Here is a 25,671-nt window from a genome sequence, read left to right as displayed (position 1 = left end):
TTTGAAGTGATTTATCACAATTCTTTCCTTTTAACATTTTTTTTCGTTTTTACAAAATGATGCTTTTGGGTGTGGTGGTCTCATACAGAAAAAAATTATTGTTTTGAGGTATGAACAATTACTAAACTTAATGTTTCCACCTTTAAAGTGACAAGTTATTCACAGGTTGCTATACTTTATAAACACCCTGGATCCATATAATGTGCTACAACAATTACTGCCCATAAAATAATTGGTATTATATTAATTTTTGTTTGATTCATTCATTAAACAGCATTACTTTAAAATAAAAACGTATACCTTTTCATTACATTATTATTATTGATATTAATAATAAGGTAAATAAATAAATTATTTAAGGTATTTATAAGGTAAATATACCTGCATATAATATACAGGTAAAAGTTAATGCAAAAATTAAAACAATAAAAATTATCAAAATGAGTAATAACATTTATATTATTTATTTAGTCTTTTATGTACTTTTTTTTTATAACAATAATGGCAGTCCATTTATTATAATAATCCATAAGTCATTTGTAGTTCATATTATTTTTATCTTATTACATTAAATTATTTTATTAAAACTTATAATTATTATTTCCTAACCTAGAGTAATTTTATACTTATTGAACAAATCAGCTTTGACCGTGGCAATAAAACTGTGCATCCTGGTCCAATTTTATCTCACTTGGTTTGTTATCATAGTCTTACATCTTTACACATCTGATTCATTCTCTCTCACTTTCCTGTGCCCCCCCCCCCACCCCACCAAAGGTCCTTCTCACTTCACTGGCCATGCCCCTATTGTTTGTTTTTCTCTTTACATTTTCATTAATATTGGATACAATTCTATTATTCTTTTTGACCACCTTCCATTAGCTGTTAAAGTATGTCTGGTAAATAGACATTCCGTTTTTGCTCTGCCATTGTTTTTTCTAAATCCTTATTTCACATTTTTCGTGATATCCATTCTTCAGTTTTTCTACCTTTCCTTATATTCTCCATTATCGATTATTCTCATCATGCTTTTAATTGCTGTTCTCATTCTGTTCATGACATCAACATCATTTACACAATTTTCAACTCCTTATCAATTCTAGCCAGATCAAAAGTGTTCCATAGCACTTTTAATCTTTACCTCCATATCTGCTCAAAATAAATACCTGAATGATTGATAGCAACAAAGTTAATTTTCATTTCTTTCAATTTCACTAACAAAATCTTCTGTAATATTTCTAAAGCTATTTTACATTTTCTTTTTTTTTTACATTTTCAATTCATTCCTTCTACTAATTTTAAATTTAATTTTAAACACACCAAATAAGCATTACTATATTTTAATCGTGTCTATCTGTTTTATAAAAGATATACTTTTACATTTTTTTACATGTATGAAATGACAAATAAATTACCAGCCAAAACCCATTCGCATAATAAATAATTTAATGTTTAAGTATTTTTCATCTCATCACAGACAATTTCAAGACACAAACAACCACACTTTATAAATGAAACACAAAATAAATAAAATTATCGTCAAGGACCACATCAATGACATTAAAACTTAAATGACTGCTGTTCAATGTATTAAAAAATAATTTTTTCATTAGGAATTAACTCAACAAATTATGATTCTCATTGTTTGTAAATTATAAGCGTAAAAAGATATAAAATAAGTAATAATCATAAAATTTTATTCGTTTTATTATCAATAAAATTAATGATTATTAACAAAAATAAACGAAATGTTTAATAGCATAACAAACTGGTTGGCTTTTTTTAATCACTAACAAATAACTATAACAAATTAAAAATAAATCAAATTTTTACTATAAAATAAATACCGGTAATGGAATTAATTAAATAAACAACTAAATAAGTTATCTTAGGTGATTCTGTATTAAAAAAGTACACTACTCATAAATATGGAATGAATGGAAAAGTGCCTGTTACATAATTGAAATAGAATAATAAATTCTGCAACCCATAAATAGGCATTACTAATTATTGTAATACAGTCCATGTTTTATAAGATTTAGAAACTTGAAAAACAAAAACTACTCAAAACTCAGAATAATAATCAAAATAAACCATTAAAAAATAAATCAAAATAATTTTCCCCATATCAAGCAGCAAAACTCCAGCTGGCAACTGGATCTAGATAAACACACCTCTGTCAAACAAATCTTCTACACCCATTAGCACCTGTGCTTTGTATGTACATACATACACACATAAAACACCCGTAGATATAAATAATATATATGCATCCACGCGCGCGAACTTGCTATGCGTCATACATATAGAATTTTTCCTGTACTCCCATATCATTCTAACAATTGCTATCAATCCTTCCAGTCCCTGCCATTCAATAACCAAGAGCCTTGAGAGATCCAAGCCTTTGGCTTCTTATTCAGTCACTCCTTATCTTTCAGAGTATCAGACAACTTCCTAAAATATACAATATCTCTTCCTCTCTTAAATTAAGTAGCGAGCATAACTGCATATCCTCTCTACCAGCACTACACTTTAAATATTGTAATGCCCCTCATGAATAAAATTTAATTATCATTTCACTTCCATTTAAATTGCTATCAAAATAATTTTTATTAACCAAATCCTGATCTAAATTAATCTCCCCAAATTAATAAAATAAGTATATTAAAATCTTAAATTATTTCAAATTCATAATAAAAAGTTTCTTTAGTTAATAATTGACAAACATACTACATCACAATTAAAATAAAAAATTAATAGAAAATCTAATAATGGCATTAAATTAGCCAAACAGTAATAAATTACATAAAATGTTTAAAACAAACTGTAATGGATAGAGAAACTAATATAATGCGATGGATGGCTGAAATGTAAACTACATTCACTTATAACTTGCAAATGAAATAAATATGGAGTAAAAATAAATTTTATCAATACAAAAACTCACAATTATATTTCCATGTAATCAATATTTACGGCTACAAGTTTCTGCAAACAGTGAATCAGTTTTTTTTCATTCTGTCAATAAAGAATGCTGGCAGCCTTTCCTTGACCCACTAACTCACTGCAACTTTCAGTTCATCATCCACGATGAACAGAATACTCTTAATACCCATCTTTAACTGCAGAAAGAAATGAACATCGCAGAGTGCTAAATCTGGTATACATGGAGTGTGAAATAAGTTAAATTTTCAATTTCACAAGTACCTCAACGGTTGCACTCAATGTGAGTAAACAAGTATTATCATGTTGCACAATTAACAGCTCTGCACAATGTTGAACACAACATGCACTGTCTTAAGATATTTTAACATCTGCATGTATCATACAGAATTTAATCACCCCAGCTTCCAGGTTGTCAGTCACATACACGCATTTAGAATCCCAGAATACTGTCAAGAGAATTTTTTTCGCAAAATGTGTTTAAAATTTGTTTAAATGCAGTAACCACACTGCTGATATTCATTCCATGCTGTACCATTTTTCTTCTGGATTTTAATGAAGCACCCTAGGTTTTTCTCCAGTCAAAATAAAGAAAAGGTTATTGGCATGAAGATGCCAATAAAATTTCAGAACCTGTTCATAACATTTATTTCATTGTTGTTTGTTCTTTTCTGTGAATTTGCTTTGCACCCACCATGAACAGTTTTCACAAGAGTCCATTTGTAACAATGTGTTCTACTTGTCATTTGATTTGCCTATTTGTGGAGTTTTTGTTTGCACACAATTAAGATTCATTATTAGCGCCCAGAAGCAATGATTCTAGAATAAATTAACTAATTTTATAACAACACACACTAAGTATAACAATATAAAATAACAGAAAAATAAAATTAACAAATCGCACAATAACATTAACATAAAAAAATAAGGAAAAATAGGAAAAAATAAAGCACAATATAGATTACAAAAAAAAAACATATTACATTAAATAATAAATAATCAAATAAAGATGTCCAGCTTTAAGAAAAAAATTTATTTGATAACATCCTCATACTGTTTTCTAGAACATCTCCAATGTTAGCTCCAAACATAAATTTCCAAACAATGCTGCATAAAAACACAGTGCACAAGGATGTGATGTATTGTTGTTAGTTAGCTGTGACAGCAAACACTAACAGGTGCAACAGTCTGCTTCATTAGGTGTCCATATGCAAGATTAGTATGCCCTTATTGTAGATGGCAAACAACCTCCTCTCTACGGTTATTCTGGATTGAAAAGCTTCATGGCAGCACAGTATCCTTGATGTATCGGAATTTATTATCTACTGTAGCAGTCCAGTCACCTTGCCACCTTCTTCGAAGAGTGTATTTAATAGAATTAATAAAAACGGTAGTAGTAACACGAGTGGTGAAAGACAGTCAGCTGCATTTGCCTTTAGCAGCAAAATCCGCATGTTTATTACCCAAGATAACCACAACCACACGGCTAGGGATCCAGCAGAAACTCACTTGTGTGTTATGACGGTTCAACTCTGTGTTTGTATTATGAACTTCGGTGATGATAGGATGACTAGAATACAAATCCTCTAAAGCTTGGAATGTACTGCACAAATCACTACAAATAAGGATATGATAGTATTTTAGGTTAATGATATTCTAAGCTTTATTGATGGCATACAGTTCAACATTGTAGATATTTGTAATACCAGGTAGACTGAACATATAGGTTCTGTCATTTACAACAAAATTTTCTGTAATGTGACAACATTTTGAATCAATTTATTGTTCTCCTTTCAATGCTCATCGGTAGTCATAGAAATCGGTCAACCACAGTGAGGTTCATCCTCAATATTCTTTTTACCAACTTTTATGAACAAAATTTTTTTGCTCACCTACTTACCGTACTTCAATCAGCAGTTTCATCATCATGAACAAACAGCTTTTAGACAATGATGAATCTCACTAACATTCCCTGTTTCTATTATTGAATTACATACAAAAAAAGTTAATTGTGATTAACTAATAGTAAAACAAATATAGTTATAATTAAACACAATAGTTAGTTTGTTGACACAGCTGGCATACTTAACTCCATAACAATGGCAACCAACAGTGTGTGAAACAACAACACCCAACAGGGTGAAAAAAGTTTGTAATGTTTGCAACAGGGAAATTAAAGTAACAGCAACTGTCACTTTGTGTAACATTTTGTTCTACCATTTTTCTGTAGTGTGCATTACATTTCTGACAATAAACAGAAAAAAGTGTACAACTAAATTACACTGAACCAGATATTTTAAAATTTTGATATTTTAATGAATTTTTAATGATTAATTATGTTTTTTTTCTAAGATAATAAATGTTTTATATGGACAATGATTTTATACTTAACAACTTTTATCTGCTTTTGTTTTACTACTTTTAAAGCAATCACAAAAACAGTGGGAACACCTCCTTTGTGGTCATCAGTAAAATAAAAATTTACCCAGCTGAACATTTCCTTTTAAAGTGTATAAAAAAAATTCATTAACTAGAACTGTGGAAACCAGTATATTGTTCACTTAGAAATTTTTTAGTCATAAATAGTATGAATTTTATAAACATTTTAATTTAATATTGTCTCTTAAACAATAAAGTGAAAGTTAACAATTTCCTAAGAAAAAATAACACATGAGAAACTGAGCTTTTTAATAAATTTTAAAACACGATTCAATCTTATCATTTAAAGATAAATATAAATTGTACCAAAGTAACAGTATAAATTAGCTTTAATTAACAATAAAAATATTATGACAATAGACAATTGAAAGTACAATCAATTAATCAAAAGATATAAAGGGGCACATGTTCAGAAAATAATTATAAATTTACCGGTCAATATATATAAATTTTGTATTCAGAACAGTATAATTCAACATACAGATGACATCGTGAATATTAAGATATACTACTCCACAGAGAAAACAAAAGGAACTGTACAAGCATTTGATTGGATGGATAGAATAAACTGTGGTAAATAATTAAAACAACACCACAAAATACACAATTATAAAATAAGAAATATATGTGATTAAAGCCCATATTAATTATTTAATATATAAACACATGAAATGATTATTTTAAGGTAAATATATGAAGAATCTAAATATAAAAAAATAACCAATTAATTCACAATTCAGAAACCGTTATGAAAACTATTTGAGCACTTATTTATGTACTCATTGAACAGGTTGAAGAAAGTTTTATCAAAAAATTAATCAGCTGAATAATACTGTTCCTGTAAAAAAATTGTTTAATTGTAATCTTGTATCAGGACGCTTGACTGACAACCTATCTAAGGACATCTGATCGATGGGACACTTTATAGAGGCACCACTCGACCGAATGGCTGACACTTTATCAATGACTTTAAGCACGACTCGATATACCAGTTTTAAGAATTCTCTTAATGCAACGTAAAATGAGACAAAAAACCCCACCCTACCTAGGGTGTTTACTGCACACCTCAAAATAGGTATAACAAGCGAGTTTGGGGAGAAGCGGGATCCTTGGACTCTGCCACAGGTGAGGATCTTATCCTGTTATATAATTCCCTTTTCTTTTTGTACTTCTCATAGTTATGTATATACACATACAATTTCAGCTGCCAAATCAAAAAATGAATGCTCTTAGTTAAAATTATTAAGTTTAAGTCAGTTAAAATTAATTACATTAAAATATTTATTGACTTTACATTAACAAAAAATTCTTTGTGGCAAAAATGTTATGAAAAAAACATTAATTATTTAGGTAAAATAACAATAAAAACTGAATTTTTATAAATTTTCATGTATCCTCCATTAGTTATAAGGTTATGTTGGCAGTGGGTGGGGGGGGGGGGGGATTAAAGAAAAATAATGCAAAAAATCATTTTTTTCATGTATTGGTCAAATGTCCCCTTACATCTCTTATCATTATACCTTCAGTCAGACATCCTCAGCAAAGCACCCATCAGTCAAATTTCCCATAACACAACAGAAGTTTCAGTCAAGTTTCTCACAAGAGAAGAATAATCTTAAGTATAGTATTTCAACACAAAAACAGTTGTCTTACTTTGACAGACGTGGGTATTTTTTTTTTTTTTGTTTTAAAGAATCCTTTAAACTGGAATAAAACGAATTTGTGTGTCCATCAGGATTAAACATTTTAAAACTACTTTATAACAGCCCAAACTTCAATTATATCCATTTTTCAGAAAATGATGAATTGTTGGCTCTACTCAATAGCTACAAATAAGCAAGTAAACTAAACATATCTAAAACTTCAGAGTGCACCATTTAAAGAACTACACTATATATTTTAAGTCATTTGATCATATTTTCTAATTTCTGTGTTAGGTCAAGAACTTTTCATTTCAATACACTTCCTTTAGTACATTCCATTCCATTTTAGTACATTTTTTAATCCTAGACCTTGTATTTAAACCTAACCAACATCTTAATCAATGGTTCATGTTAACCAAATAAAAACTCATTAATGCATTACATTTATATCAGATCATATTAATATTTATGTTTAAAAATTTATTGTTGTCAAAAATAATTTTTTCAGTTGACTTTTAAGAGCTAAGCTAGGTTGCATCAACCTCATTATTGAGTTACCAGTAGCATTGTTATTAGTGATGCATATATTAAAAAAAATTAAAAACCATATTTCAGTATCATTTAGTCAAACAGCATATTCCATCATACGTTAATTTTATAAAACTATTAAATTAACAGTAAAATATTTCAAGATCTTGGTGTAAATGTGTTAAATTTTATTTTAGTGTATGTCCTGTTTATATGAGCCAACTCAGTTTTGTTTAGTACTGATATCTATTCATTGAATGTATGAGTGAACATGCCACTTTCATTGAAAATTATTTCCTTGTGATTAAAAAAAAAAATTTGTAACAAGATATTTAATTTTTTTTTTAATTAAAATTAACTGATTTACGAATACTAATGAAATAATCAATGAAATTACAGAAATTAATATTACAATTTTAATATTTAAATAATCTTTAATTACAGTTTAATATTCAATTATTATATGTAAATATTAGGATACATGTACAACAACGTTTAAATATAATTTAAATCTTTACAAGCTGAGGTGATTTTTCTCAATCAATTTATTTAACTATTCAGAAATACACCTTTAGAATTTAAGTTTTTAAAATTGCATTACTCACCTCATTTTTTAAGGACTTGCTGCTTCTATTCCAAGCACTTCCACCAGAAAAAAGCTCTTTAACCTGTCCTTTATTTGCTTTTGAATATGTTTGAAAACTACAAACATCATTACTCTCATCATTATTAACAGCAGCATTTTTACATGATACCACTTGTTCGGTTAACGGAATAAGTTTCAAATTACAACTATTTTGTAAATATGATGAAATATTGATAATATCATTCACTGGTATATTTGATGCGTCAGAATTTCCGGATGTGTTTGTTGTTGGAATTTCTGAAGTTAAAAATGGTATATTGAATGTAGAGTCAGATAATCCCAGATTATTAGCGCTACATGAATCGTTCTTGCATTCAAGATCTGGGATCTTAACCGCAAAATTTATCATTAATTTATTAAGACAAGTTTTAATTTCTATATTGTCCTTAACTAATACATCCAATCTTTTACTAAAGTCTACAGCATTCTGATTCAGTAAATTAAGTTCTGTCTCTATGAGATTAAGAGTACTGGCTACATTAACCAATCCATCATTTTTAATGGCTTTATCTGAATCAGAGCACGTTTCACAAAACCATTTAATTTTTTTTATTACTTTATTTAAATGATCAAATTCTTTTCTATTAAATTTAGCACAATTCGCATGAAACCACTGTTTGCAAATACCATCACACAAAATGGCATTTTTATCAGAATTTACCTCAAAATCACAGACCTTGCAGTAATTATCCATTTTCTTCTATCAATATTGGTAGAATCAACAGTGACTTTAATTGCCTAAAAATAATGCATAAATTATTTAAGAAAAAAACTGTGAATATAGAAACCAATAAAGAATTGACTAAAAATTATTAGCACAAGGAGTAGATCAGTGGAAAACCAAAAACATAAACATCAATGGAAAAATAGAAAGTTAATAACTTTTAAATTCATGAATTATTGAATTACACTATTTTTTTCTTTTGATTAAAATAATCAAAGACTTCTCATTGAGAGCTGACTGAATCCCTGCCAAAAAACAAGTGAAAAAAAAAAAAGACAAACGGATGTTATTCACAGTAATGGTATATCTTCTTATGATTTGTCATTCACTAAAAAAAAACACTAACATGATAACTGGTAATACTGCTCTATATTTTCACTATTAAATATTCATTAACTGAACATTTCTCATTACACAGAAATAATCCACCATTTTTATTCTTTTCAGACAGCAAGCAACATTTTAAAGTTTTATAAAGTTTAAACATTTTTTATAAAGTTCTCTTTATTTAAAAAAAATCAAGGAGTCAAGGGGTATTTAAAAAATCTCCATTTTTGGCGTATATTCCATCAGTTGAAAATACTAGGTTTAAGAAAATACTAAGATGTATCAGAAGGTTATTACAAAAAAAAACCTTTTTTAATCAATTTTATATATATACATACACCGTAAGTTTAATTTTCAAGTATGGCACCATTGGTATAAAAGATTTTTATTTATATAAAATTCAACCTTACCGACAATTCATATGTGGTCTTCCGAGTACTTTCGGTCATTCGACCTTCATCATGAAAAGTTTTCTTTCAGTTTAAAAGCATTAAAATTAAAAATAACTAAGTAGATTGAAAAGTTATAAAATATTAAAATCATAACAACCAGTCGTCCTAGTGTAAAAGTAATTACGTCCATTATGTAGGAAAGTCGCAGTTGTTATGAATGTTAATGGTTGGAGTGATAAACAGGTTAGGTATCTAGAGAATTATTAATTATTTGTTTGAATAAAATATCATCCTCGAATTTGGTTTATTCGTTGATTAATTTATTGTGATAATAATATTTATTAAATTTTTTAAGAAGGCTGGTTTTATAAAAATCGTTAGAATTATCTAATATTTTAATAAAATTATCAGTACTACAATTACATTTATTCTGTAATAGCCTTTCTTTATTTTATTAATGGGTTCTCTGACTCTAGCTGAAAAAGAACAGTTGTCATATCTATATATTCTAAATGGAGCTACTCACATTTTAAGCTATAGACCCCTTGTCTACCTAAATTATTTATATTTTTGAAGTTTGCTATTTTAGTATGATCGTTATTGTTTATAAAATTTATTACCTTGTTGTTAGTGGTGTATGTTGTTTTTACCTTACAGGTTTTATATATTTTATCAAAATATTTATAAAATGAATTAAATTCCATTTTTACATAAGATATTTCTAAGTCATTATGTAATAGTTTTACGTATATTTTATTTTTAATTTTAAAGTATAATTTATTGATCAGTTCTTCATTGTAGCCATTCAATATATGTATATTCTTTATAATGTTTATTTTGGAATTTAGGAATTTTATAACTTTTCATTCTACTTATGTTAGTTTTAATTTTAATGCTTCTAAATTGAGACGGCTTTTCCTGATGATGGTCAAATGACCAAAAGTAATTGAAAACCATAGAAATAATCTATGTTCAAAAAAAAACATAATCTTACATACCAATGGTGCCATGCTTGAAAAATTAAACTTACAATATAACCAAAACAAAATGGCAATGTACTTCTTCAATTTAAAATTTAAATGGCATAAAACTATTGCTAAAATAAAATATAATAAAAACAGCTTAAAATATAATAAAATACCAAAATACATTAACGATAATATTAAACATCAAATCTAAGCACCTCAAATTATAAAATAGAAAAGCCATTACTTTGGTTAAAAAATTAAATAAAAATATTATATAATAAAAAACAAAATTTTAATACTAAATTATACATTTACAAGCTGATTTAATATATGAATTGGGTTATATAATTTTTCAAGATTATTAAGAATTCAATATATATATATTTTGATAAATAAACAGATTAAAACTTAACAATAAAGTAGTACACAACACATCTAATCAAATACATACCTTCGGAGATAACATGGTTAATGCAACAAAGATTAAATTCAATGAAAAGGAACTAAATATTATAAAAACGCATATAAATTTAATTTACCTACTACAAATAAAAATAAAATCATAAAACCATAATAGACGTTGAAAATAATATAATCAAAATCAATAAAAATGATAAAAATAAAATTAGAAATCAATTCGTTCACATTATAGATAATATTAAAAATAATAAACATTGGGGACATAAATACAGTGATAATAATTTTAATATTTATGAAAATATAGAACTAAACTAAAAAATAACAATCTTTCAAAATAAAATCTGATAAAACAAGTACTCCTGTCATCATTCACAATAATGTATATATTGAAAAAGCAATTCAATTTATAAATAATAATTTTAAAGAAATAAAGGATCCCACTCCAAAAATTAAAAAAAGACAAATCCTCTAAAATTAATAAATGCAAATACATTTTTAAGAAAACTCATAATAAACCAAAATTTAATTTGAATTAATAGACATCATCAATAAAATAAAATTAAATAGATCAAGTAGACTCACAACCCTAGATATAAAAGATAAGTACATCAATATTGACACAAACGAAACTAAAAATATTATATATAACCGATTATCTAAATTAAATTTACATATTGAAAGGATAAATGAAATAACAAATTTTCTTAAACTCTGCTCCAATAGTAACTATTTTAAATTCTACAATAAATCTTAACAACAAGAAAAAGGACTGATCATGGGTTCACCCCTCTAGCTACCATGGGAGATACTTACGTGGAGTTTGAAAATTCATTTTTACCTAACATTTAAAAAATAATCAAATCCTTTTATACAAAAGATACACAGATGATAGTGTAATTATTTTCGATTAGAATACAGATGACACTAATTTAATTTTTAATAAAATTAACACATATTAACCATAGCATTAATTTTACGATAACTCATGAACTCAATAACAGTAATATTAATTATTTAGATATAACTATTTCAATAATTTTCTAAAAAATTCTAATAATATTTTAGAAATAGACATATATATAGAAAACCAACACAACATAATATTATAATACACGCTACTTTATCTCATCCATGGAACCAAAAAATGGCAGCTTTTAATTCTTTAATTTACAGAGCTGTTAATTATCTTAGACACAAAAATTTTAAACTAAATTCCAAAATAAACATTATAAACCTCTAAGGTAAAAACAACATACACCACTAAAAACAAGGTAATAAATTTTATAAACAATAACGATCATACTAAAATAGTAAACTTCAAAAATATAAATAATTTAGGTAGACAAGGGGTCTATAGCTTAAAATGTGAGTAGCTCCATTTAGAATATATATATAGATATGACAACTGTTCTTTTTCAGCTACAGCCAGAGAACATATTAATAACATAAAGCAAGGCTATTGCAAAATAAATGTAATTATAATACAGATAATTTTATTAAAATATTAGAAAATTCTAACGATTTTTATAAAACCAGCATTCTTGAAAAATTTAATAAATATTATTATAACAATAAATTAATCAACGAACAATAAATTAATCAACGAACAAACCAAATTCGACGATGATATTTTATTCAAACAAATAATTAATAATTATCTAGATACCTAACCTGTTTATCACTCCAACCGTTAACAACAACTGTGACTTTCCTACATAATGGATGTAATTACTTTTACACTAGGACAACTGGATGTTATGATTTTAATATTTTATAACTTTTCAATCTACTTATGTTATTTTTAATTTTAATGCTTTTAAATTAAAAGAAAACTTTTCCTGATGATGGTCGAATCATCCTGACTGAAAGTACTCAAAAAACACAGACAAATTGTTGGTAAGGTTGAATTTTAATTTATTTAATTATAAATCAAATATAATTAATAACAATTTAATTGAATTAGAATTGGAGAATAATTATTAATAATTAAAAAAATAATAATCATATTTTTGTGTATTATAATGAAGTGTAAATAGAGTGAAATTGCAAATTTACCAGTTACATGGAAATAATACAAATGTGATATTTCATACTAGTAAATAATAAAACGTAATAAATTATACATATAACTGATATCACAACCACCTAAAAAGCGATTTCATTGCAAAAGTATAAGTAAATCTCCTTTTAAAAAAAAACATGAAATCAAAAAAATTGTGAATAATACAAACCACTGGAAAACACTTGAGTATGACGTACCACTCAAAAAACAATTGTTTGTCCCGAATCTGAAAAAATTGATATTTTTAAAATTATAAAGGTTCACTCACCATGGGGTTGCTTCAAATTATAACAAACAACTGGCTTAGAAAAAGCAAAAAAAAAATTAGAGTAACATCATTATTTTTCTGAAATAGCCCTATGGCAAGAGAACCTTTGTAATTTTAAAAATATAAATTTGGTACTTACATATTAACGCCACCACAGCTACAGCTTTATTTTAAAAACAAAGTAGTCAATCGGATTTCGGTGGAAAATGAAGTCTCTTTATTAATTTTAATAAATGGTTATTTATATTTATTTTATAAATATAATTTAACCAAACTTAACCTAAACTCGCTTCGCTCACTAACCTTGACTAATTAACATCGTAATTTTTTGAGAATTTATTTAATAAATTCAGTAATTATTGCAATTATTTATTATTTAAATAATCAAAACACTCCTGTTAATTAGTCAAGGTTAGCAAGCGAAGCGAGCGTAGGTTAAATTATATTTATAAAATAAATAAATATATATAACCATTTATTAAAATTAATAAAGAGACTGTTTTGAATCTATGTTACTCTAGATCGGCCCATTTTCCACCGAAATCCGATTGACTACTTGGTTTTTAAATAAAGCTGTAGCTGCAGTGGCGTTAATGCGTAAGTACAATAAATTTTTGTTCAAATTCAGGGCCAAAAATTACTTTTTTTGAGAGATACTTCACACCAAGTTTTTTTCAGGGGTTTGTACTATTCACAATTTTTTTTTATAGATACTATGTTCTCTATCATAAATTTACTAAACTTTTACAATGAAATTATGTTTTTAGTAGTAGGGTTTTAAATTAACATTAAAATCATATACTTTTAACTGATATTAATTACTTCTGGCATCAATATGCATATTATAAAGTACATACTGTATGAAAATATTCCTTAAATCCTACCTGTAATTACAAGTTTTTATCAATTATCCAATGCTCAATAAATAATGTTATAGAAAATTCAATCATATAAGTCTTAACACATCCATACAGTAGCCTATTCCACCAGAACATACTAACAACTACACAAAAATACTTGATATAAAAAACTCACTTTAAGAAATGAAATTTTCATAATTAAACAACAATTACTTGATAACATAAACACACAACGCTGATATGTTGGCACAATATAACCTAACCCTAAGTTAAATATGGAACTGTACTTAACCTATTAGACCCCTACGCGATTATTACTAGGCGAGATATTATGTAACATGAAGAAAACTGTAAGTGCAAATATAAAGATATGATTATATAAGCAAAATACTATACGCCACCTCGTGTGTACAAAAATGCACATCTTAAATATCAAAATATTTGGAACGCAATTCAAAATTAAACTTTATTTTTTTAGTTTCAAAACTGGCAATAACATTAATAACATACGAATGCATGCATTAATAAAAGTTAAATAATAAAAATTCAAAGACATCTATTATTAAATTATAAATGCTCAAAAAGAGAATAAGCAATGCTTACAAATGTGCTTCCATTCGAATATAGGGAGATGCATTTAAACTCACATAGAAGCACAATTCCAAACTTAAATTAACAGAATATAGGATAATAACTTTATTTCTTACCAAGAAATGTCGTAAAACGAAATTCTTAAATCCTGCAAAAATTACTATACATTTACATTAATGAGCACAGCGGCGAGCGAATAAGGTATGAGTTGTCAATGCCATTACGATTACTAGTGGTTACATGATATTTTCCATGTGGCTTTAAAAGAACATTTATGAATGAAAAGCAATTTTCCAGCAAAACATTAAAAAAATTTTTAATTTATGATTTTAAACTCAATAATTATCAAAACCCAGTTATAAATGTAAAAAAATTGGGTGTAATTTTTAAATACACATTAATTTCACAAGACGCCCGTCCAAAATAGTTTTAAGATTGCTCTCCAGTGACATAAATACAGCGAACTTGAATTGATTAATTTTTAAATACAAAAAGTGGGAAATTTTTTTGCTAAAATGTTAAAATAAATATATGAAAAAGGCTACTGACGATTAAGTTCGAGCAAATGTAGTTTAACAAAGGAATGCAGTTTTAGTACATAAATTAATTTGTTCAGGCGGTAAGACATACATTGATGCCACATACATGTTGTATATATGCATTGATCATATAATTTAATCGAAGTATGTTTATGGGGTCTGATTGTAGTTTAATAATTTTTAAGTCAGGGAAAATATCTACAAAATTCAATAATTATAACCTACTCGCTAGAATCGTACAGTGAACTAATAAAACAAACTGGCTGTGTGTAACGCTTGTAGAATGGATGACTTGTGTGTTCGTGCACCCACTTGAAAGGTGGCAAAAGATTCCCTGTAACTATGAATGTTTTTTTAGTAGCATGAAAAGAAAATAATTGTTACTTTGATGTACAGATTAACTCTGCGAAAAATAAATTGTTCGTAGAGATTAGCAAATGATTTACTGACATAAAATTGTTTATTCAGATAAAAGGGCATTGCTAGGCACGCTTGACAGTCGTATAAGGGAGCACAATCAGTTTACATCATCTGTAGTACAGAGTAACCAACAGAACTCATAATGTAACCACTGACCAACACAATTTATGAGACTTTCACACAACTAGCGCGACCAGTGGATGTATATGGTACTACTGATTGTTGCTAAAGTTTTTCGGGTGGGTAATGTCTCGGTGCTATATTGTTTGTGTAAAATGCCATATTCAATCCAGAAGAGGATAGTTATAGTTGAGGCCTATATTGGTTTTGGATCGTTGGAAGAATCACGTCAAGTATTCGTAGAAAAATCTCCGAATGCCCGTACCTCAGCGAAGAGTCGCATACACGATTTAGTTAAAAAATGGCGTACAACAGATTTGGTTTCAAAACAAAATGGGCAACATTCTGTTAGGACTCCACAGACTACCCGTAATTGAATGAATTATTACCAGTCTAAAATAACTACGCAAATTATCTCCAATCTGGTATTAAATACACATCTTGTCGTAAAATTCTTCATGAATTAAGATTAAAACTGTACAACTGAAGTACAGATAACTAGCTGTCAGCAGAGGACGGTGGCCTCCACGTACCGGAGTTGTCTACTTGTGATTTTTCCTTTGGGCTCCTTAAAGGAGAGAGTTTATGCATCTAATCCCATAGTATTGATGAACTGAAGGTGAACATTCAACAAGAAATCAACGCGATTGACAACGTTTTGCGTCAGACGATTCTCAATATGGTCAGTCTAGCACAGAAGTGCTTGATACCCAGGGTGGCCATTTTAAACATCTTTTGTAACAATAAGGTAAATAAACGCAACATTTAAATTCGGGTTTTCTTGTTTCATTTATCCGTATCATTCATAAAAGTTTGTTCCAACATAACCTACCAATTCTGCAGCGGTTGCGTTATGGGTTCCGTTTTATGTTGCTCACCTGTATAAAATACAGTAACGTAAATTCAGTCTATTATCACATTTTGTTAATTTTATTAAAAAGTAAAAATTAATAGTTAAGCTCTCCAATTGCTGACCATCCAAATAATCACACCTTTTATGTTGGGATTTACATTTGATTTTCCATCAGTTAAATTAAAGTTTTTGAACTTCACGATTAGACGTCAATTTCAAGAACATAATTAGAATACAGCAACAGTACAGCTGCTAGCCATTCCAGAAGAGGATGAGAATGTTTCCAGTGATGGAAGGAATGCTGGGTAAGTGTGGTCACAAAACAACTATTTCAATGGAGACTAAGATTGAAAGCTACAGGTAATTATAGTTATTTTTTCAAAACTTATGAACAGATAATTTCTAAAAAAGACTAGTAAGACTTACTATACACACCCATATCAGTATAGATCAACAACTATGCTGGTCTCAATATAGTACAATAATAGCATATGTTAATGACTAGGATCCTACTCTTTCAGCAAGTTAGATAATGCTAACAGACAGCAATAAAAGATCGAATAATCCCATAATGTCCAGAAATTATGTGAGTTTATTTCAAAATCATAACCAAACTAACATTACATCATAAAACAAACACAGAAAATAAAAGATGGATTTTCACAAAGTAATGACTTTATCCATCAATGATTAAACTAAAGCAGCACACATTGACCATCACAAATTTAAAAATTAAACTTAAGTGATTTTATTCAATAATATATCAGGGAGATTGAACATACAATCAATCTAAGATATAAAGAACCCAACATGAGTCTATAATTTTGATTTGGCTGAGAAATATGGAATCCATATGAATCATATCTTTAGTTATTCTGGAGTAATACAGTGATTTTGTAGCAATGAACTACAGCAAATATATTGAATAAAAGTAAATGTCAACAATTTAGAGATAAATCACAAGCTAATGTTTTCTGCACATCTCAGATAATATTCATCAGTCACAAAATCACTGCTGAAAGATTACAGCAATGTAATTGTAAGTTATCAGAAACTAAGAGTATTATGAAAACTGATTGAACTCATGAAGAATACACAGAAAAAACTTTCATAGGAGACAAAGCAATCGTCAAAAATAGCAACGTTAAATGGTGAAAAAGCTGTAAGAGTATGACCATGGAAATTTTATAGAAAGAGGCAATACACATCACTCATCAAACTGTTGGCAGATACCAAGATTTAGTAGGTTTAAATTCCTTTCATCACACCTTCATAAAACCAATTAAATGACACTTGAATGAAACATGGGTTTACTTTTTATCTTTAAAACTGCAAAGGGATTTTATTTATTTCTAACTGATGATTAATTGTTTGTGCAATGGCATATATGCCATTCTTACAAAACCAATAATAACATTGTTCTGAAAGTAGTTTCTAATCTCTATGATAATTAAGATTACTTTCTAAATACGAGGGTTTTATTTTTTTTTCAAGGTCTGAATCGATCACAAAATTAAAACCAGTCAAAATAAAATTTTTTTTATTTGTAACAAGTACTTACATAGTCGCCACTCCGATTTAGACATTTGTCGTAGCGTGGTACAAACTTTCCAACACCCTCGTCATAGAACGGAGCCGCTTGTGTTTACAGCCGTGTTTCAATGCTGGTCTGCAGCTCGATATCTGTGCCAAAATGTTGTCCTCCTAGCCAGCGTTTCATGTGAGCAAAGAGCTGAAAATCAGATGGAGCCAAGTCCGGGCTGTATGGTGGGTGATCAAACACTTATCAACGAAAACATTGCAAGAGCTTCTTTGTTAACAGCTGCAGTGTGTGGCCGAGCATTGTCATGGAGAAAGACAATACCTGATGACAACATTCCTCTCCGCTTATTCTGAATTGCTCTTCGTAGACATTGAAGAGTCACACAGTATGAATTCCAACAAGAGAACTCCATTCTGGTCCCAGAACACAGTAGCCATACACTTTCTGTTGGAGAAGGTTCGCTTGAACTTCTTTGGTTTACTGGGAGAATGAGAATGCATCCACCGTTTGGATTGTTCTTTTGTTTCTTCAGTTTTGAAATGGACCCATGTCTCGTCCCCTATGACAATTTTGTTCAAAAAATCTTCTTCATTGTGGTAGTGCTGGAGCAACGTTAGGGAGGCGTCCATTCTCATTGTTTTGTGATGGTCGGACAGCATCTTGGGAACCCATCTTGCACATAGTTTGCGATACTGAAGTCTCTCACTCACAATGGTGTAGAGAGCTGACCTTGAAATTTCAGGAAACAAATCACTCGATACAGAAATTGTGAACCGACGATTTTCTCTAATTGCCTCATCCACTCACTCAACGAGATCATCGGTTGACACTCACTTCCTTCCCTGACCGCCTGCATCATGAACATCTGCACATCCTGCTTTAAAGTTCACCCATTGTCGCACTTTGCTGTCACTCATTGAAGTTTCACCCGTACACATTACTTATTCATCGATGAATTTCAGCTGCATTACACCTCTCAGCATGAAGAAATCGAATTACCGCACGCATTTCACGATTGGCGGGAGATGCTATTGTTGTAGACATGTTTACGTGCTAAATGCGTGTTCAGAACTAAATGAAGTGACACAGCGTGATTGAAGGTCATACTAGAGATGCTGCGCTACACGTATGTGCAAAGGTTCATCCGATTTTTGCACGGGTTTTTATTTCGCAACCAATTGACCTTGAAAAAAAAATAACCCTCGTACATGTAATTAAGATGCTTGTTTTTTTTTTACTAGTACATTATATGTTTTATGAGATATATATTTTTTAAGTGGAGGCTGTTTCAACTTGATGTAAACTGTTTTTTGTACCATTTTACAAATTGCATAGCACATTTATTAATGTAGCCATCTACTGGCAACAACAGTCCAGTTATAACTATTAGCTGCTGTGCTAATGTTAAAATAAACACTCCTACAAGTATGAGATTCAAGTCACTTCACTTCATAATGGTGTAAAAGAAAAATGCTGCTTCTAATCCAGAAAGAAATTTGAAGTGTTATAAGCAAAATGTTAACTATGAATGTAAAGTTTGAAAATGCTGTATTTCTGTGTTAAGAAGGTGAACGAATATTTAAGAGCTACATTTTTGCAATGCTATCAAGACAAAGATGACCTACTTAACATGGTATGGTACTGATTTCATATGCCCTGTACAAGCATTTATGATGAGGTGTTTAATTCTCCCCTCGAGTTCCCTACTGTGCAGTACAGGTCCTAGGTAGTTGGTAAAATTTACTGTCACTTTGATGCAATACTGAATGTATAGGATTGATACAGTTGGAGCCTAAAAAAGATAAACATTTGTACAGCTCATAACACTGCCAAAAAACAAATAGTTCTATCAATGATTGATAGATAGTATTAAAATAGGCTTAAGTAAATAAGGTCTCCTGTAATGTCCTAGTGTCCCTGTGAATACTGGACAATGGGGACTTAAAAGCACAAAAATTATATGCATTAAAAAAAGTACTGCAGCAACGTGGTAATCACACTGACAAGAGACTTGGATAATGAATATTAATCTTGAAACAAAACAGCAACCCATATAGTAGTGGCATTAATCATTTTAAGCAAGAACTTTCAAACAGGAAGCCACTGCTTTTTAGAACTTAGGAATATTGCTTATTGAGTTCCTGAAATGCTGACACAGGAAGGTAGGGTGAAAAGTTTCAGGCCTCACACAGATGGCATTAGTACACTTAATTTCTCAATGGCATCCCATGATTCCATTTTTCATTAGTTTACTATAAAAATTTCAAGTCGCTGCATCACTTAGTACAGTATTAACAATGCATCAGAGTAAAAAATTAGGGTATTTTTTGGAAAATGGAAAAATTTGAAATTAATGCAGTGATTAAATACATTTTCTGAAAGACTTAAGTGCAAAGGAAATTACAGAAGAGCTTGATACAAAATTGTGAGACTCTTCTCCATCAAGTACAACATCCTGACCCTTTAGGGGAAAACACCCACCATGTGACAGTTGCGGTTGCCATGCCACCCCCTCCATATACAGCCCTTATTGGCCCCAATGGAGGCCACCATCTTCAGAACCTCAGCAAAAGACATCTCTCAGTCTTGTTCTTGCCTCAGTCAGGATGCCACTAACCCAAATGCCACACATAACACTCCCGTTGATGTACTACTAGAAATGAACTCTAAAACAAAACACATCTATGTCAGAGTCTTTAACAAGACTGGGTGGTATGAAAAAACCAAAATTAAAAATGCAACTACCTACCCAATAGGTTAGAAGTTGATGAGTTCAATAAGTAACCATAATGCAAAACAAGAAATAAAATTAGAACACTACAAAAGCATGAAACCGTACAACACAGGAAAGACCAGGCACAATCTTAAATTACCTGAACGATTGTTCTCTTGCCAGGTATCCGATGAAATTTTCAACTTTTACCATTTGGCCAGGTTTTTCCAATTCTCACGAAATCTAATGTTGAGCCAACAAATAGTTTCCATGCACATAAGTTATTATTTGAGCAATCATAAATTATGTGGATGCATCGTCTGGACACACACCTTAATCCACCAGGTCAAATCACTAAAGTCTGTTTTGCAAGGCGCCATGACCAGAAAGAAATTGCATCACATACTTGTTAGGCTGAACCCAAGGGGTGCCCTGGAAACCAACAACGTCTGGGAAGAAATCATGCGTGTAACACACACCCTCTGCTTCATCCCATCTCACACCCTCTGCCTGCCATAAAGCACTGCCAAGCTGTTCTATCTCATTAATTTTTTCTGAAGTCAATTCACCTGACTTTAGCAACATGATGCTGCTCCTTTTCTGATGTAGTTAAGTCTACTGCTTTCAAGCCTACAATCACCAAGATTGCCTCTTCATGAAATAGTACAGTAACCTCCCATTACCATTAATTATATATGGTATTGAGCTCTTAAAGATATATCCCGATAACTTTTAAATTTTAGCCTATCCATCCAAACAGGCACCGTTGCTTTGAACACGCCCTCTTTACAGGCCGTAGTCTTAAAATTAAGACCCCAATCAGGATTAACCACTTGTCGAATACCAAAGGCACGACAGGCCTTCTCTGTGACGTAATTAAGGTGCTTCTTGAACTGCAATTTCTCGTCAAAAATCACCCCAAGGTATTTTTGAACTTAAACATATTTAATACACAGGCCTGATACCTCACTGCCAAACCCTTTAAGAAGCATCATTGTAGTCTTCTCCAGACTGAACATCATCTTATGTTGATGACACCACAACTCAAGTATCCTGCATGCCTGGTTGGCTCGAAACTCAAACCTCCCTCAACGTGCTTCCTTTGACCTGCAGAAGCCCATCGTTGACATAAGCCACAATGAGACAACTGCTGGGCAATCTCAGCCACAGAAGGGAATCAAACTCCACCACTCACAACAATGGACCCAACACGTTGCCCTGAGGGCAACCCTTGGACAGTGTCTTGCTGATGTTATGCCTGCTCTCGTGAAGCAGCACAATTCGATGCCTGAAGTAACTTTGCATTACTCACAATTCACATCAGTTCATTGTCTCTTTTGTAATTGATGAATAGCAGAAGGTCACCCACAGGTTATTGAACAAACCGAAGATCTCTAGGAAAATTCCCAGGACATATTCCTCCTCACTAGCTCTTACCACATTCATCACACGAAGTACGGCGTCCTCAACACTCTTTTTGGGACAAAACCCATACTGATTTTCCATTAATATCCTTTGTGAGATGAGCCTCTCATTTATACACAGACACAGAACCTTTTCGAAAATCGTACCAATAACAATCGGCAATGTCAAGGGCCTATACGACAAAGTAACAAAAGGATCCTTGTTGGCTCCTTTAAACAAATATTTAACAATACCCTTCTTCCAGCATAACAGGAAGTTTCCTCCAAACAGTAATTTGTTACATGCGTGTGATTGTTTTCACACTAACCCCAACAGACTAAACAAGGAGTTCTGCCATTACTCCATCAAAACCTGGGGCCTTGCCCCTACCTAAACTGCAGATAACTTGATGCACTTAAGCATCAGTAATCTCCAAGGATACTGTACCTCGTGTGAAACTGAGCAACTTCATGCCGCACCTGCAGATGGTATACGATTTTTCCAGTTTCACTGTTGTCAGGCAGTAAATCATAAAATAATTTGTGTGAGATCTCTGACAAGTCTGAAATTATGCCAAATCGGGTTGAGAGGGCAGACAGAACGTGCTTATGTTGTTTGTGTTGCAAATAGGAATATAGGAGTCGTCCTATAGACGACAAAGGAATTATTCGCACACGAAGGAATACAAGGAATCCCTCTTCGCCATCCAAATATTGTGCCAGGAATCCCACTTTGCCATCCAAACTTTGTGAAAATATTGAGATCTACAATCTCTGCACAATCACAAGAACTGTCCGCCATTTCAGATCACCCTCACGTTGAAAAGCTCTCAGCAAACAACTGACAGCCTGTTTCAAACCTGACAATTCCCTGCTCCACCATGGAGCAAGCCTCTCTCAACCAGAACTGCAGGGAATTGAATTTTCAGCAACATCAATAACAGCCACAAACGACTCTTCCAGGTCATCCAAATCCAAAACTCGAAGCCTGGCTGAAAGAAAATCAAATTTTTTCCAGTCCACATGCCTGTACAGAAAATGACCCTGCTGAACTGGAATGCTACATTGGTAACTTACTCAAACCACCAGCAATCTCATAAAAATCAATCGATGATCGCTTAAGCAATCATCAACTTCCATGTAACCTTCCAGTTACAAGCACTGTCAGATATACCGACCAACAGTAACACTGATGTTCTCCAAACAACCACCACCCATCTACATTACCTGTGAAGGTGGACAACCTCCCCCAACGGTAGATTTAATACTTTAAGACCAGGCTGGGCTAAGAAGCCCAACTAATTCATCGCCATCATCGGTGAAACCGCTATGCCACAAAAGTGACTTAGCATTCACATCCACACCAATAAGGATTGGACTAGTACCAAAGAATCAAAGGATATTATCCCAGACCTCAAGATGACAATCAGCAGGATCTCTGTACTGAAAATATGATCTTGCTATATACAGATGCAAGTCCAGAACATCCACATGATGATTATTTGAGAGCTATCGAATGAGAACACAATCAGTCTCTCTTCTGCACAAGGCAGCGAACATATTATCTGAACCTCAATCTTGACATACTATCTTCAAACAAGAAAAACCTAGCAGTTCACCAGATACAATGTATGGATATTGTAACAAAATAACATCCAATGCTCAACTAGGGCTATATCACCAAGCTCAATTTGAAAAATGTAGGCACCCTGTGCGTTTCACTGACCAAATCTAATCATTAAATCCTGAGTTGTAATACATTTCAACAGCTCTCAGATAGTGTCCACATTATTCACTACTGACAACAAGGTGCTTGTGGTCTTTTTGAAAGTGCTTGGAATTAATGAAAGTTGGACCCTCTGACTTCTTAGGACACTCATCACACTTGTGCTCCTCATCGCCACAAGTGCACATACTGCAGGAACTTAGAGAAACAACTTACAGAACTTAGCTCTGTGTCCATACCTGCAGTACTTAAAACAACGCTGGACATCTAAATATTCCTTAACTCGACTAGAAGGGAAGTCTATAAGCAACCTGCCCTTCGGAGCAAAGCTGTTAAATAAAGTATTATTTATCTTGAAGATACTGTGGTAGCGCTCTGCCTCATGTCTATCCAATTTAAACACAATAACCGACATTCAGACTTGAAAGAAGCCTCGTCCATCTGAGTATTCTATTCTATATGAGAGTCATCAACTCATCCTCTGATAGTCACCAATAACAGGAACAGTCTCCCTCACCACAACCTTTCGAGATTCAGCCAGCTTAACAGCTAACTTCTCATATCCCTCTGCCAGGGCAATTATGATCGGCTTAAGCTCCTTTAATTTAGGAATGATTTTCCCCTTGAGCATTCCTATAGTTCTCTATAATCTTCAACAACTTACTAGGGCCTTTGAAATGCCCTAGTAAGCACAACTGAACTTCCAACACTCCCAGCCATTCTCTCAAAATCTTTGTTGCAAACAGCCTTTGTTTACATCAAAGATTTTTTTTCTGACGGTCCAGCTTGCGGCTTCTCCTCTCCAGAAGAAGAGAACAAATCATTGAACTGCATCTCAGCAATGACCTCACTAGGTTTACCCTACCTGGGCCTACCTTGTCATCTGCCTTCCTGCTTGGAGATGATTAACACGAAAGCAAAAACACCAAAACAGAAACAAACACCAGTAAACAAAACTATGTTTGTTTACTAACAAGATCTTACCAATGGCAGACCTCTATAAAAATAAACAAACAAAATGTCGGCAAATCAATAGCTGTTTTAAACAAACAGCTATTACAAAAATAAATCTAAAGAAACTAAAATAATTAAATTAATTATGATGTAAACAATAAACAAGGACCAGGAAGGCAGTCCTTACAAATTACTAGCCCAGGAGGGCAGTTTAAATAAATAAACTACTCACCTAAAAATATGGTCTAGACAGCCTATTGGCTAACCAAGCAACAACATTTATAAATGACTATTAAAATGGAAATATACCCAGTAAACAGAACAAAAAACAAATAAGCATTTATACTATCTATCCAACAAACAAAAATATTGGTATAAAATAATATGCAAATTATATATTCCAGAGCTGAATGTAGTAAAATATTTAAACATATTAAAAAAAAAATATTTATGTCATACTTATCTAGTGATAAAAATTTAATATTTTTTTTTGCATTTTTAAATTATTAAGCATTATCAAATTACACAATTTTTGGTCAGTTTCATTTTAAATTAGTTATTTTTCTAATAATTTTATTATTTATTTATT

The 25,671-nt window shown here is 30.9% G+C and overlaps 1 protein-coding gene across 5 annotated transcripts in view; it reads right to left on the bottom strand.

Moving 5' to 3' along the window:
• Positions 1-15,030, bottom strand: part of bur (GMP synthase burgundy) — a 99,934-nt gene extending 84,904 nt beyond the window's left edge. For 2 of the 5 annotated variants that reach the window (XM_075382459.1, XM_075382458.1), the window contains exon 1: positions 14,928-15,030. Coding sequence is in view for 2 of the 5 variants with exons in the window: in XM_075382454.1 (XP_075238569.1) it covers positions 8,159-8,893 (735 nt within the window). In the remaining 3 variants the exon portion in view is untranslated. Of the gene's footprint in view, positions 1-8,158; positions 8,938-13,261; positions 13,319-14,395; positions 14,432-14,927 lie in introns of those variants that run through there. The other 3 variants (XM_075382454.1, XM_075382462.1, XM_075382455.1) reach the window with 3 other exon arrangements.
• Between the last annotated feature and the right edge of the window lie 10,641 nt (positions 15,031-25,671).

This window comes from Lycorma delicatula, chromosome 1 (genome assembly GCF_047948215.1).
Source record: "Lycorma delicatula isolate Av1 chromosome 1, ASM4794821v1, whole genome shotgun sequence".
Taxonomy (NCBI): Eukaryota; Metazoa; Arthropoda; class Insecta; order Hemiptera; family Fulgoridae; genus Lycorma; species Lycorma delicatula.
The sequence above is the reverse complement of the archived record's forward strand: the minus strand, read 5'-3'. Positions and strand labels throughout refer to the sequence as shown.